Below are 13,246 nucleotides of genomic sequence, written 5' to 3'. Positions count from 1 at the left end.
TGCAGGCATAGTCCATGTAGCTCCCGAACTTGAGCTTATCGTCGACCATAAATCCCAGGGGTTTTAAGGACCGCGTTGACGAAATAGTGCAGTCACCGACGCTGATTTGCTTGCTGCACCGACTTGCGATTGTTCACCATGATAACCTCCGTTTTGTGGTGCGCTAGCTCCAGTTTTCTGGAGCGCATCCAATATTCTACAATGCCTATAGAGCGGGCAGCTGTCAACTCAACTTCTCTGATAGATTCACCGTAGACTTCCAAGGTGATGTCGTCCGCAAAGCCAACATTCACCACCCCTACCGGAAACTTAAGCTTCAACACCTCGTCATACATGACGTTTCACAACACCGGGCCCAGTATGGAACCTTGCGGAACCCCTGCGGTGACTGGAACGCATTTCTTCCGTGTTGTAGCATAGCACACGATTCTGGAAATAATTTTCCGAGAACGGAACAAGTCGGCAATGTCAGCGGCGGAGTCGGCTTCGAGCAGACCATTGGACATCGTAGAGGGTAATCCCGATTCTTTACGTTGCTCATTCACGTAGCGCCAACAACTTTTTGGATTTGCCTTGAGACAGCGTTGCAGATTGTTCTGCTGGGCGTTATACAGGTGATCATTGAGTTGTTTATAGGTAGTATTTATTTCTACGTATCTTATTCTCGTGGCATCAGTGCGATACTTGCTGTGTCGTCTAAGGGCTGCACGTTTAATCGTTTTAAGGCGCTTGAGATCAGCGTTCGCCCAGGCTGGTTTAGGCGGTACGCGCTTTGACTTGACGGGCACGAACTGGTCGATAGCATATGCCAGTATGCTAGAAATGGTTGATGCAGCGAGACTAGCGTCATGATCGCGGAGAACCTCCTCCCAATCAACGTGGCCCAGAAAGTCGTTCATACCGTTGAAATTGGTTTTACTAAACTCATATGAAAGGCTTTCGGAAGTATCCCGGAAGCGTTGCTGTGGCCTGATCTTTAATTGCGTTAGTAAAGGAGGATGATGCCTGCAGGTCTTTACGAGTGGTACCGGAGCTTCTGTAACCGTACAGTCTACGCACAGCTCGTCACTAACGAAGCACAGATCAAGGGTCCGATGATTCTCGTTTTCAATCCCATTCATCTGTTTAAGTCCAGCGGTGCTATATGTATCAAGCAGTTTTCGCGGGGCTGTGCCTATGGACGATCGAGAGGCGATCGGGAATAGAGAACCGTGGGAATTACGCTGCCAAGAGATCGCGCTTAAGTTAAAATCACCCAAAATAACAATTTTATCTCTAGGCTTTAATTGCGACACAATCCAATTGATAGCTTCAAGATGGTTGCCCATCAAGTTTTCGTCGTTGACTCGATCGGGAGGGATGTAAACTACGCAGAGATAGAGTATTCCGTCAACAGTGGTAATCGCGACCCATAATTGTTCAACTGCCGAACTGTTGGGAGGATTAACTGCGCAGGACTTGAATCCTGAGCGAACAGCTAACAAAACGCCACCTCCAGTACTTTTACAACTATTTGAACGCGACCGATCCTGTCGGTAAACGGAGTAGGAATCGTTAAACAGCTGGCTTGTCGTCGTATTTTGATTCAACCAGATTTCGGTGAGGGCGTATACGTTATAACAGCAATCACTGAAAGCTAACTGGTACTCAGCGAGAGAGCTGTTCATTCCTCCAACGTTTTGATAGTCACTCGTGGTGGACATTCGTGGTGGCAGATGCAGCAATACTTGTTACGGTTGATGTCCTGGGAATTGAGGATGCTTCAGAGCGATGGATACCGTTACTGATAGGATACTTGCCATGGAAGGCGGCTTGGAAAACCCCTTCACCAGCACTGGACTCAGGGCCGGGACGACTTGGGTGGCAGGAACGAGTCGATTGCGATTGTAATTCGGTGTCTACGGCGGGCTCGACTGAGCTAGGCGGATCAGGGGTTTCCATATCGCGTTGTGGTAGGCGTCCCGGACCGGGTGATAAGCTGAAGTCATGGTCGTTTCGATGGAATATCCGAAGTCCAGCAGTCGGAGTGTCGTCAGCAAAGTTTCTTTCAGTAAGTACCGCTAACGGATCATGCAAGTGTGTAGTACTGGAAACACGGTACGGGTCAGTGGATGCAAGGGTATTTACAAATGTGTACTTGCCGTGAAGAGAGTTTTGGAAGCCCCTTTCCCCACGCTCACACGTAGGACCGGGACGACTGATGAGCGCTGGCGGCAGTAGCGCGACTACGGTGGGGGGGTCGGGGGCATCCATGATACCAACAACAGAGCGTCCCAGTGTCATGCTATTTGATGAAATAAGCGGTCGTCTGAAGCGCCGATCCTGGATGGCAGTAGCGTCGGATTGACAAAAGTCGGCTGGGAACTTGGTGCAGTTTAATATCGTCGGTGTGACGGAAACTATGGTCCGTCTACTGCAGGAGTCTGTGGTAGATCTGCAGTCGGAGGGAGTCCTAAAGGGACTGGAGTTAGCGCCATTGGAGTGACAGATGATGAACCAGCACCGGAGTCATCGTAGGGTCCAACTAGTGGAGTAGCGAAAGGAGCGGGGGCGATAGGGGGCAGCCATACCGCTGAATTCGCTCGAGCATCATCAAATTCCCTGAATACAATTCCCTGTGGCCAAGTATAAGGGTTCAAGGCCGTATTTTTGTACGCCAGAGGAATGCCTTGAAGGAAATGAAGTTGAGCGATTGAAGGTCGGCCCCTTTTTTCACCAGTGAAACAACACGAATTGGATCCTGGTTTTGTAGGCCATCTCGAACAAGTCGCTCAACGACCTCGGAGGTTAAGGTGGGGTGGAAACGTGAGAGATACACCCAGAATAACTTGGGTGGGGAGCTGACCACAAGCTTTTCGGGGTTCTCAACGAGTCTGGTACCGGTAGTCGGTTTATTCGGGGTTTCCACGTCACCGCGATGACGTTTAGCGGGACGATCGCGAGCTGGTATTCGCATCGGGGTTGCCGCATTGACCTTATCGGCGAGTTTGGCTACCTCGTTGTTGTTCCGCACGATTTCGTCTTTCAGCTCCGAGATTCCGTTCATTTGCCCTTCTACGACGGACGATATCACGTTTCCCAAGGACGAAACGGTGCTTTTAAAACGTACGAATTTCATCATCCTGACGCACTCGTCACACATCCAGAACAAATTGTTATTTGACCGGACGAATTTCATAAAATTAGCATTCAAACCAGCGCACTTAATGTGACAAACTTGGTCACAAAAACCCATGCATTTTAAGAGGTCCTCCTCCTTTTTTATCATTTTTGCACATCGATCGCAAGCGGTACAGTCGGTCATTTTAAAGGTAAAATTAAATCGCGTTAAGTGAACACCGATAAGTATGCTCTTAGTAACTCTGGCCGTGCGCGAGTATCGATATAGCGAATCAAAGTAAATTGATATATACCAGGTATATGACAATGCGAGCTGTCATATACACTTTGCACTAACACATCTACACTAGTTCTGAGAATTCGAGCATTTTGTATGGAAAATTAGTTAATTTTTTAAAAAGATCGTTGGATACGCAAGATTTGTCTTTTTTTTCTTACAGATTTTATGTTTATGCTTAGAACATTATTTCTAGTATGTATTTTCATGAATACAATGAAGTGCAACATTCCAAATCGCAAGCGGAAATTTTTTCGTCAAAGCGGTATCAAGATGTCTCAAAGAAATGTCCTTATACCGCTTTCCTACAAGTAGTAAAACAAAAAAGAAATTCTTTAAAATGCTCGGACATGATTGTTCAATAAGCAGCATGAGCAACATTGTAATCCGCCCGCAATATTTTTCGTCTGATTTCTGGTAAGCTTTTAAAGTGTTAATTATCATCTAAGACTGTTTTGTAGCAATCTAAGATTACTTTTTAAGGTTTTCTACGTAGTGTTGAGACAAGAGCATATATATCAAACAATGTGAGCGGGCAAATTTATGATAAAAAGTATAAGGGTCCATGCCTAGTGGCACGGGCGCAGGCTTGAAGTAGGACTACGAATGTAGCGCAATTCGTCTCCCAATGCTAAAGCCGGTGATTTTTGTATGAATTTCATATATAGATGCTCAAGTTGCGCATTAAAGAATTGTGTTCTTACATGTGAGAAATTCATAATTTCAGCTCTTCAGCTAATTTATATGGTGGACCTGAAAAGGTCCGTTCATTAATCTCTAATTCTCAAATTTCTGACTCGTAGTGTCCATTGTCAACTTTCGTCCTTCAGATGGGCTTAGTGATGTCCGTTAATCGTTCGATTAATTCAACTAATCGAATAACACAAGGAATATTCGAATAATTTTTAATCGAATAATGCCAGCACGAGTAGTTGAATTAATCGAATAGTTCAATCAGTACGTATAATCCCCGAATAATGCTCGGTAATCGTTCATAATCGTTCGATTAATCGAATTATGCAAAGAAATATGCGAATATTTCTAATTGAAGACCACTAGACCTTTCCAGTTATGTGTGTAAATGAGGCAAACAAAGTTATGTGTGAAAATGAGGCAAACAACTACAGTAAACAAAAAAAATGCATTCCTTTGTCACCAAGGTACAGAATGAGTTTCGTCTTCCGCTGGCTTAAATACCAGCAAATTTTCAAAATATGTGCTTGAATTTGGAACAGGATGAAAAATTTGACCGAAATATGTGCTCTGCAGTGTGGCAAACGGAGAAACACAACTAGTAATCGCTATTTTTCGGTTTGTTCCTCCAGCATCAGCTGTTCCCCAAAATAAGGTAAACATCATGTATATACACGCGGATTTCGTGTTCGCTAGTGTGGGTGCTTGAGCTGTCAGAAAGCTCTCTAGCACGAATAGTTGAATTAATCGATTAGTGCAGACAAGGCTCACCGATTAATCGGTAATCGAATAATTGAAAATTTCGGACATCACTATTCCCACCAATTTAAACCCTTTGCTTCCGCGACCAAACTTTGGGTTTTCTAGCATATTTAATATTCTATTATAGCAGCTTATTGTCAATTGCAAGTAAAATTGTACCATCCAAAGTGCGATATCGCTCATAAAGTGCTATTTTGCATTAAATCGTTTCGATCTTCGGCGCACTTTTTCGTTATCTTCCAAGCAATAAGTGCGCCGAAGAGACCGAAACGATTTAAGCTAAAATAGTACTTTTATGAGCGATTGCGCACTTATTGATTGGACAATTTTCCTTGCAATTGACAATAATAGATCGATGTTTCGGATCCAACACGGTCGGCGCAATTTCCACTCCACACCAAACAATAATCGGCTGCTGCCGAGTTTTACCACCTTTGCCGCGTCCGGATCCGGACAGGGAGATAAAGTCGTAACTCTCATTATTATTTGTAACCCAAACAACGCGAAAATGATGCCGTTCGCAAAATCAATTCAACTGCTTCACATACTTATTCAGTAGTTCTTAAAAGAACTGATTGTTTTCTACCAGCTGTTAATAATACAAATCGAAGAAATTTACTGCTTGGCAGCAGCTTTTTTCGAACAGCATTCTCCGTTAGAACTTCTTTTGGCTTTGGAGTTTTCGAAGCCTTTGCTATGGTCTTTATTGACTTAGTAATCTTGCTTCTCGCTAGCAAGTTTGGTAGGCGAACGAACCGGAAGCGCCAGTTCTTTGTTTGGACCAGCTTTCTCTTGTTGAAAATTAACTTCAAAGCCTTTTTCACAAATGTGTCCACAATTGTAGCTGGCGGCGATATACTTCTAGACGGCTTGCAACGAGGATCCGTTGACTCTTCGGTTTACTGGCGTCTCGCTTAGTGAATTTTGATGTCTTCGTTGCCTTATTCCGGGGAAGAACAGCTGAAGCTCAACGATTTTCGAGCGGATTCTATAGAGCGTAAATTAAATACAATCAAACTTTGATTCCTTTGATTCAAAGGGAATTTAATCCATAGCTCTTCTCCTATATATTTCTGTCATCCGTGTTAGGGAAGCGTTGGCGTGGGAAGGCAAAAATTTTTAGCAAAAATAAAATTAAAGCAACGTGCAACGTCATGAGCTAGAAGACCGCATGGTGAGTCACCACATATTTAACGCTTTATAGATCAAATCAGAAGAAATTCTTCATGATTTAAAGAATCAGCGACATTTGGAAATTTAGTATAGAAAATTTTCATAAACTCTTCATAAACAAATTCGTTCGTCCTAAAAAGGACGGGTTGTGGTAAATTATGTGGTTGAAAATCCGGCCAGCAGAATGGCTTGAATGTTTGACACAACACCTCCCAGGGCAATGGTGACAATGGTTACCGAACATCCCTCCCGCAACCAAATATTCTAATACAGCTGATAATAGATCGATGCTCCGGTACCAACGCGTTCGGCGCACTCTACACCAAACAATGATCCGCTGCTGCTGCTGCCGCTGTGCTGCGTTTTACCAGTTTGCCGAGTCCAGTGAGGGAGATATAACCGCAACTCTCTGCTGTCTGCTCTGTACCGTACCGTACCGATGTCAATGCGAAAATGATGCCGTTCGCCGGCTTACTTCTGATTATATACCAGAGCAAACGGCAGCAAGTTGTAACAAAGGCGGATCAACGTAGGGCAGAGAATCATAGACACGAAAGAAAGGCGGTACAACGAAACCGTACTCCGTACATTGTTTGAACAAACCGGTGTCCGGTGCTTCCTTAATGAAGAGCTACCAGTTTCTGCAGAGCAACCTAACATGAAGCATCGTCTTCATGCCCAGAGATGCCAGAAGTGAAGACATGTCTTCATTTTGAAGACATCTTTGTTACAAAAAAGTGAAATGTCTTCACTTGAAGACATGTGAAGACATGTCTTCACCATGCAGTTTAAATGGGCGGAAAGCCGAAGGAAGACAAATGAAGACATTTTTCCTTGATTCGTGAAGACTTTTCAAAAAATCACCTGGCATCCCTGTTCATGCCACCGAAAACCAGTGGAAAGGCCGCAAAGCGCGATAGGAAAAAGAAGAAGAAGCCACGCCACTAGGAGAGCAACGCTATATTCTTTCATTTGATGCCGATGCCGACAGGGATGGCACGGCAACGGGCATGGCAGACGTGCACTCACAGTTGTGTGTGGTTGTGCCGGGTGAGTTTGCCAAGCGCGCCGTCTCGGAAGGTACCAAAGTATACCGGCCTATAGTAAAATCTGGTCAGGCTTCTGTAACTATACAACAATTAGCCCTTTTTAGGGCCTAATATATAAATGAAGATGCAATTCGATTTTCTCACTAAACGCTTAGTCTCGAATTACGAAGTGGCGCAGTTTTCTTTTGCCAGATAATGTGGCTTATTCGTTTCATGCTTTTAGAAAGAATCTTAAATTCGTATTATTTTGCATGTGTAGGTATATGAACAATTTTGTTCAGAAATATTCTTCGGAAGGTTTGTCTTAATACAGTTTAAACATGTAATTTCTGACGGGCTCGTACTTCGAACGCTCATACTAAACTGCCAACATCACTTTAAAATGTGAGAAAAATCAATTTTACTGCTTCGTATACTTTTATTCAGTAGTTCTTAAAAGAACTGATTGTTTTCTACCAGATATTAGTAATGCAAATCAACGAAATTTACATCTAGGCAGCAGTTTTTTTCGGGCACCTTCTCCGCTGGAACGACTTCCTTTGACTCTGGGGCTTTCGGTGCCTTTGCTACGGTTTTCGTTGGCTTAGTAGATTTTTGTTCGGGGGTACCATCGCATATTTACTAGTACAGCTTTAATCGGAGCCGCCTTTGCAGCAGTTAGCAAAGATAAATTGTTTTCGTCCGTTTTATCAACCTTGAACGAATCGGAATCGCCTGTTCTTTTTGTTTGGACCAGCTTTTCGACAGCTAATTTCAAAACCTTTTTCACAAATGTGTCCAACCTTGGAACGTCACAATTGTGGCTAGCGGCGATTTACTTCTAACGGCTTGCAGCGAGGATCCATTGATTTTACTGGGTATTAATAGCAGCAAAAACCATATCGTTCGCTGGCGGGCGAGTCGGTGGCTTCTTCGGTTTGTTGGCGTCTTGCTTGGTGAATTTGAATGTCTTCGATGCCTTATTCCGAGCAAGCAGCACCAACTGAAGCTCAACAATTTTCGAGCGGATTCTATAGAGCGTAAATTAAATACAATCAAAACCCATAGCTCATTTCGTATATATTTCTGTCATCTGTGCTAGGGAAGCATTGGCGTGGGAAGGCAAAAACATGAAATTAATGAAATAATGAATATAGTCTAATATTTTCTCAATTATTAAACGTCTGTTTGGGAAACATGGAATCTATTGTATTGTTATGGATTTTTTGAAAAATTTCCAATCGATTGATACCAATATCTCTAGAATCTGTTGACGGATGACTGAGTTATAAGCGTGCAAACCATAACCACTTTTCGTTACATGTTCCCTTTTCGTTTTTCTAAAGTGCACCCCAATATAGAAATCAAAGAAGTAGTCCTACTTCAAAAGAGAAATTGTTATAAACAATTTGAGAACTGGTCGATTTTTATCAAGGAACTGACCCCGCCAATTGGCGGGGTTGGGCATTAACGTCAACTTTTTTTTGGTAATTTGATAACGTGATGATTCCGTTTCATTTATTGATTGTTTTCGAGTTTAAGCTGAAAGTTATTATTATAGGACTTGTTAGCTTCTTTTATATGCCATGAAAAATACACAAAAATGCAGTGGCAATAATAAATTAATAATAATTTGGTTTACCAAAGTTTTAACGCTTAGCAGGCATTTTAACACACCAAAACAATTTTCTCTTTAATCCCATGGTTATGACTTTTCCATCATTCCCTCGTAAAAGTCGTGTGCACAACTGCAAACATTGCTCTCTCTCTGATATGTTGGATTTTTATCAAGATTAACCCACTTTTGATTTGCTTCTCCTAGCATTCTGAACGCGATAAAGATCTGTGATCCATTCACTACGCAAAACGGAATTTTTGTTCATCGGAATGAAAAGCTTTTCATTTAACGATGTACCTATCATATTCCATCAACGACTGGAGGGCAGTGTCAATGCAGGGGAAACATAGATTACATTTAGAGTGAGCGTGATTCTAACGACCATGAAATAAACATATATTTTCCGTCAATTGTTGACCTCATATTATTATTCAAAATTGTTCCAACGTACACTTCCCGTTCTGTTTAATATGTAGTAGCTGGAACAAAATGTTTTTTTTTTGCTTAAAAGGCAAAATTACTCGCTAAATCCCGAGCGCAAACCATCTCGCTTTCAGGGAATTTACGTTCGGAGTACATCGACTACAAAGAATTAAAGTAAAGACTAAAAGACATCCTTCTTTGTTAGTCTCCATGGGTACTAGTTCAGCTATTCAAAAGTGGACATTTTCGTTGAGCTATCATCGGAAATGATAATTGTCAGATATCAAATAGTTGTTTATCACAAAATTATTTTTACAATAACAACAGCTTAAAGAGGTGTCTAAACAGAACACTACACGTAACTACAGCAATTTAGTATTTTTTCCGCAACATAGTTTGAATACGCCCGGCTAAAAACGAAACTACCAAAAGATTCCACGCGACCCCCAGTGTCCGCCTGTTCTCATGTGATTCTAGTACGATTCCATATCGAAATTGGACAGCTTCAAATGCTGCATCACATTGCGAGCCTCGAAGTAGCCCGTATCCTGTGGGTCATCCGGATTCGGAATAAACGGCGGACTGGTCGCTTCCAGGTTGTCCCACTCAATCGTTTCGAAAAAGGGCATTACCATCATGTGGTCAGCTTGTGGTCTTTTCAGTGGATCCATCTCTAGCAGTTGCTCGATAGTTTCAACAGCCTCGTTCGAGAGTGATTCCTCGTCTTGAGGCCACTCGATATTTCGACTAAGAATGTTCTCGAACACTTTCTGTGGTGTCTCGTCGTTGAAGGGTGGTACACCGGTCATAAACTCGTACAAACATACTCCCAGTGACCACCAATCTACTGCCGGACCATGACCTTGTTGGAGAAGAAGCTCCGGTGCGAGATAATCCGGTGTTCCTAGGATCCGTTCGTCCGAACCGAGTGGTGCTCGTCTTACCGATTTCGGCGTTCGGTATGGTGTCTTTACGGTTTTAGGTGTGTCTTCTACATTGGTCGAGAGGGAGATTCCAGTGCAAATTGGAGACATGACGGATTCATCAGTGATTTTTAGGAATGCCTGCGCCTTATGAGACTTATCAACCGACGACGGCAGCGCAAACCGGGTACTTTTCAGTTTTTCCAGCGGGCCGGCTTCCCGGCGTATCTTTTGGGAAGAAACCGGCGTCGAGAACATAACATTCCCTAAATTCACATTTACTGGCATTTCGTCGTCCGATAGAGATCGCACCTTCAGGACACCTTTAATCGGTGATGTGGCTTTTCGCTTCTTAGGCGTGCTGCTCCCGATGTCCATTACGTCAATTTCCTGCGTCAGACCAGTGCTGGTCGTGCTGCCATCAGGGTCAGATGTTAGTGAATCAACCCGGCTGACCAGATGCCGCTTTCGTTTAATTCCTCTGAAATAGAACACGTTACTGTCACGCGGCAATGGGCACAGTGAAAAATGAGACCTTTACTAACCTGAAATATTCTGGTCTTTTGAAACAGCGCATACCGTTTTTGATAGGCGAATGGCCATCGTGTCTTGAATTGCTGAATTCATTAATGTTGCTCATGCTGTAACTGAGAATAGAAAACAATCATACCTAGTACTTGGCTAATGTCTGGTAGTAGCTAAGAACACACCTACGTGAAAAATCGGAACTCGAATAGTCATCTTTGTTACTATTGTTGGAACATTCTACCTTCTCAATTGACGATAATTCAGCAGGAATATTTGATATATCGCTCTTGCGACTTGAAACGCCCGAATCGTTACTAATAGCAGTTTTAAATCTTTGACCAGGAGCCTACGAAAGTGAAAACAGAATTAAAATTTGCTATTTTTAGTTACCATATTTGTACCTTACCGCTAAAAACTCAAACGAATCCTTCATTTCCTTACCAATCTTTTTTGGATTTGCCCGTTTATTGTTGGTTTCGAAATTCTCTTTGTTGCTAATGGATTTGTCCTCTTTCCTGCTACCATTACTCTCAATACTAGAGCTGCATGTGTAGTACGATGAAGTCACGTCCGACGCTCGGTCACTAAATGATTCGTGGGTACCCCTCACACTCTCAATCATGCTGGCGTTCTGCTCCGCTGAAAAGAAAGGACTTACACCGGACATTTTGCTGTCGTTCTGTCGTGAGTTTGAAAACGAACATTCCGATTCATTCTCGGATGATCGCTGCAATTGTTCCTTATCGACTTGCTCCCGCTGACGCTTTTCGTGCGATCCGAACGACAGATGCGATGTAAGTGAGAGCAATTGCCCTGGTGTTCTAGCGTTTAAATTCGGCGAACAATTTATCAGATCCGAAATTTCCAAATCGCGACTCATCTCGATACGACTGAGACCAAAGTCCGTCAATTTTACATGCCCGTTAGCCGAGATGAGCATATTGTCCGGTTTGATGTCACGATGCACGATGCCGTGTTTGTGCAAGTACTGGAGTGCTAAGCAAATCTCGGCCGCATAAAAACGGGCTGCAGATTCCTCGAAAAATCCGTACATAGCCAGCAGAGATTTTAAATCGCCGCCCACCATATATTCCATGACGAGGAACACAGACGATATCGACTGTAGCGAGTAAAACAATGTTACACAAAATGGGCTACGGGAAAGTGCCAAAGCATTGCGTTCCGTTATGACTTGAGAAATCATGTTTTTGTTGATCATCTCTGATTTTCGCATAACCTGAAGGCAAAATGAGTCAATTAATAGAGACAAATGAGGTTTCAGTATAAACTAATTACCTTAATGGCAAACAGCTTGTTTTGGTCATTATTTTTGTAGCCCAGAAATACCTTTCCGAATGCACCACGGCTTATAGGTTTTAGGATACAGAAATCTTTAATGCTAGGTACCTAAATGAAATTTTTATTTTTATTTTTTAAGCTATGCAATCATTTTAACGTTTACCTTTGGACTGTTGCTCGCTGGTGCAGTGAGTTTCTCTAAAGTTTTGAAGATGGGATCGTTTTCCATGGTGTGAGACTTTTTCTTAGGAGTATGATGTTCCTCCATGACCGTTGAACAAGGAAATTATTTGTAGCGGTGTTTTCCAAAAAAGAAAGCTTAGAAGTTTTGCTTGCCCTTCAAGAGCTGGACTTTTACCCTACTTCATATGTCACAAACGAATCACGTTTATTAGTGCACAAATTACAATTACGTTCAGAAAAGCCGTTTTTTATTTATCACAGTATTGACACACGTTCCAAAAAGCAGTTAGCTAGTCGTTTTCGTATTCTTCTTTGCGTTTCTGCCTTCCATTTTTAAAAGGATTTAACAACAAAACAGTTCGATTGACGTTTGGTAACGCCGGTAACGTCTGAAACAGAGTTGCCAAACACTTGTAAATTTGTTCAATATTCAATGTCGAAAACTAAAGAGATATTTGAGAGATATTCGTTTGGATGAGACATACTCGGTCCAAATCGTGAGGATATCTACGCAAATCACAAAAAAATTGAACACGAATTTGCATATAATCAACTAAAACTACAAAATATATGTACATCTGTAATCATTGGTAATAGAGCTTGCTAATTTGCAGTTGTGTTGGTGGTTTGTTTTCTCCCAGTTTGAAAAACGTCATGGAAAAACCAACAGCAGCAGCAACAAATCGCGTGTACGTATACGGTGCATAGTGTGCGTACGGTAGCTGTCAGCAATCTCAATTTTAAGAATTTTAAAATCAAAACCATTGTCCATATCCATATATCTTGAAGCACTGCGCGCCACTGGCAGTACGCAGCCAAAGGTGTTACATGACTTTCTAGCTGTACACGTGCATGCATAAATTTGGTACCAGCGTAACATTCATGTCGAAGCTATAAAGCATTGCACGCAGATGTCAGTGCGTTTTTTCCACCCAGGTTTGACAGTGTTGTGGGGTTTGTTTTGATTACTTATTCGCAAGACCCAGAAGCAAAAAACTGCAAAAATGGCAAAAATATATGTTGTGCAGAACTGCTATCGTTTTTCTACTTCGGAAAAGTCGGACATTTCCGGTTTCCGCAAACAAGTGGTATGAATTACAAATAATAAACCCACTAGCAATAAAATTAGGTTATAAAGGGAATCAAAACAAAACACACAAAAACGTCAAACCAGAGTTGAGGTTAGGCACCGTGCAAAGGTTTATCAGCGAATTCATAA

The 13,246-nt window shown here is 42.4% G+C and overlaps 2 protein-coding genes across 2 annotated transcripts in view; both read right to left on the bottom strand.

Moving 5' to 3' along the window:
* LOC128745508 (sodium-coupled monocarboxylate transporter 1-like) overlaps positions 1 to 3,121 on the bottom strand; it is a 39,822-nt gene extending 36,701 nt beyond the window's left edge. Inside the window, exons 1-2 of the mRNA XM_053842583.1 lie at positions 2,846 to 3,121; positions 426 to 1,223 (exon numbers count right to left, since the gene is read on the bottom strand). Of these exons, the coding sequence (XP_053698558.1) occupies positions 426 to 1,223; positions 2,846 to 3,121 (1,074 nt within the window). The remainder of the gene's footprint in view (positions 1 to 425; positions 1,224 to 2,845) is intronic.
* Positions 3,122 to 9,567: 6,446 nt separating this feature from the next.
* On the bottom strand, positions 9,568 to 12,279 carry LOC128732952 (serine/threonine-protein kinase greatwall). The gene is made up of 6 exons (XM_053826433.1): positions 12,008 to 12,279; positions 11,842 to 11,952; positions 10,952 to 11,782; positions 10,728 to 10,891; positions 10,563 to 10,664; positions 9,568 to 10,498 (listed from the first exon to the last, which is right to left on the bottom strand). Exons 1-6 carry the CDS (start codon positions 12,110 to 12,112, stop codon positions 9,568 to 9,570), a joined length of 2,244 nt encoding a protein of 747 aa, XP_053682408.1. The 5' UTR covers positions 12,113 to 12,279.
* Positions 12,280 to 13,246: the final 967 nt, after the last annotated feature.

This window comes from Sabethes cyaneus, chromosome 1 (assembly GCF_943734655.1).
Source record: "Sabethes cyaneus chromosome 1, idSabCyanKW18_F2, whole genome shotgun sequence".
In the NCBI taxonomy this organism is placed as follows: Eukaryota; Metazoa; Arthropoda; class Insecta; order Diptera; family Culicidae; genus Sabethes; species Sabethes cyaneus.
This window is presented reverse-complemented; position numbering and strand designations above follow the sequence as displayed.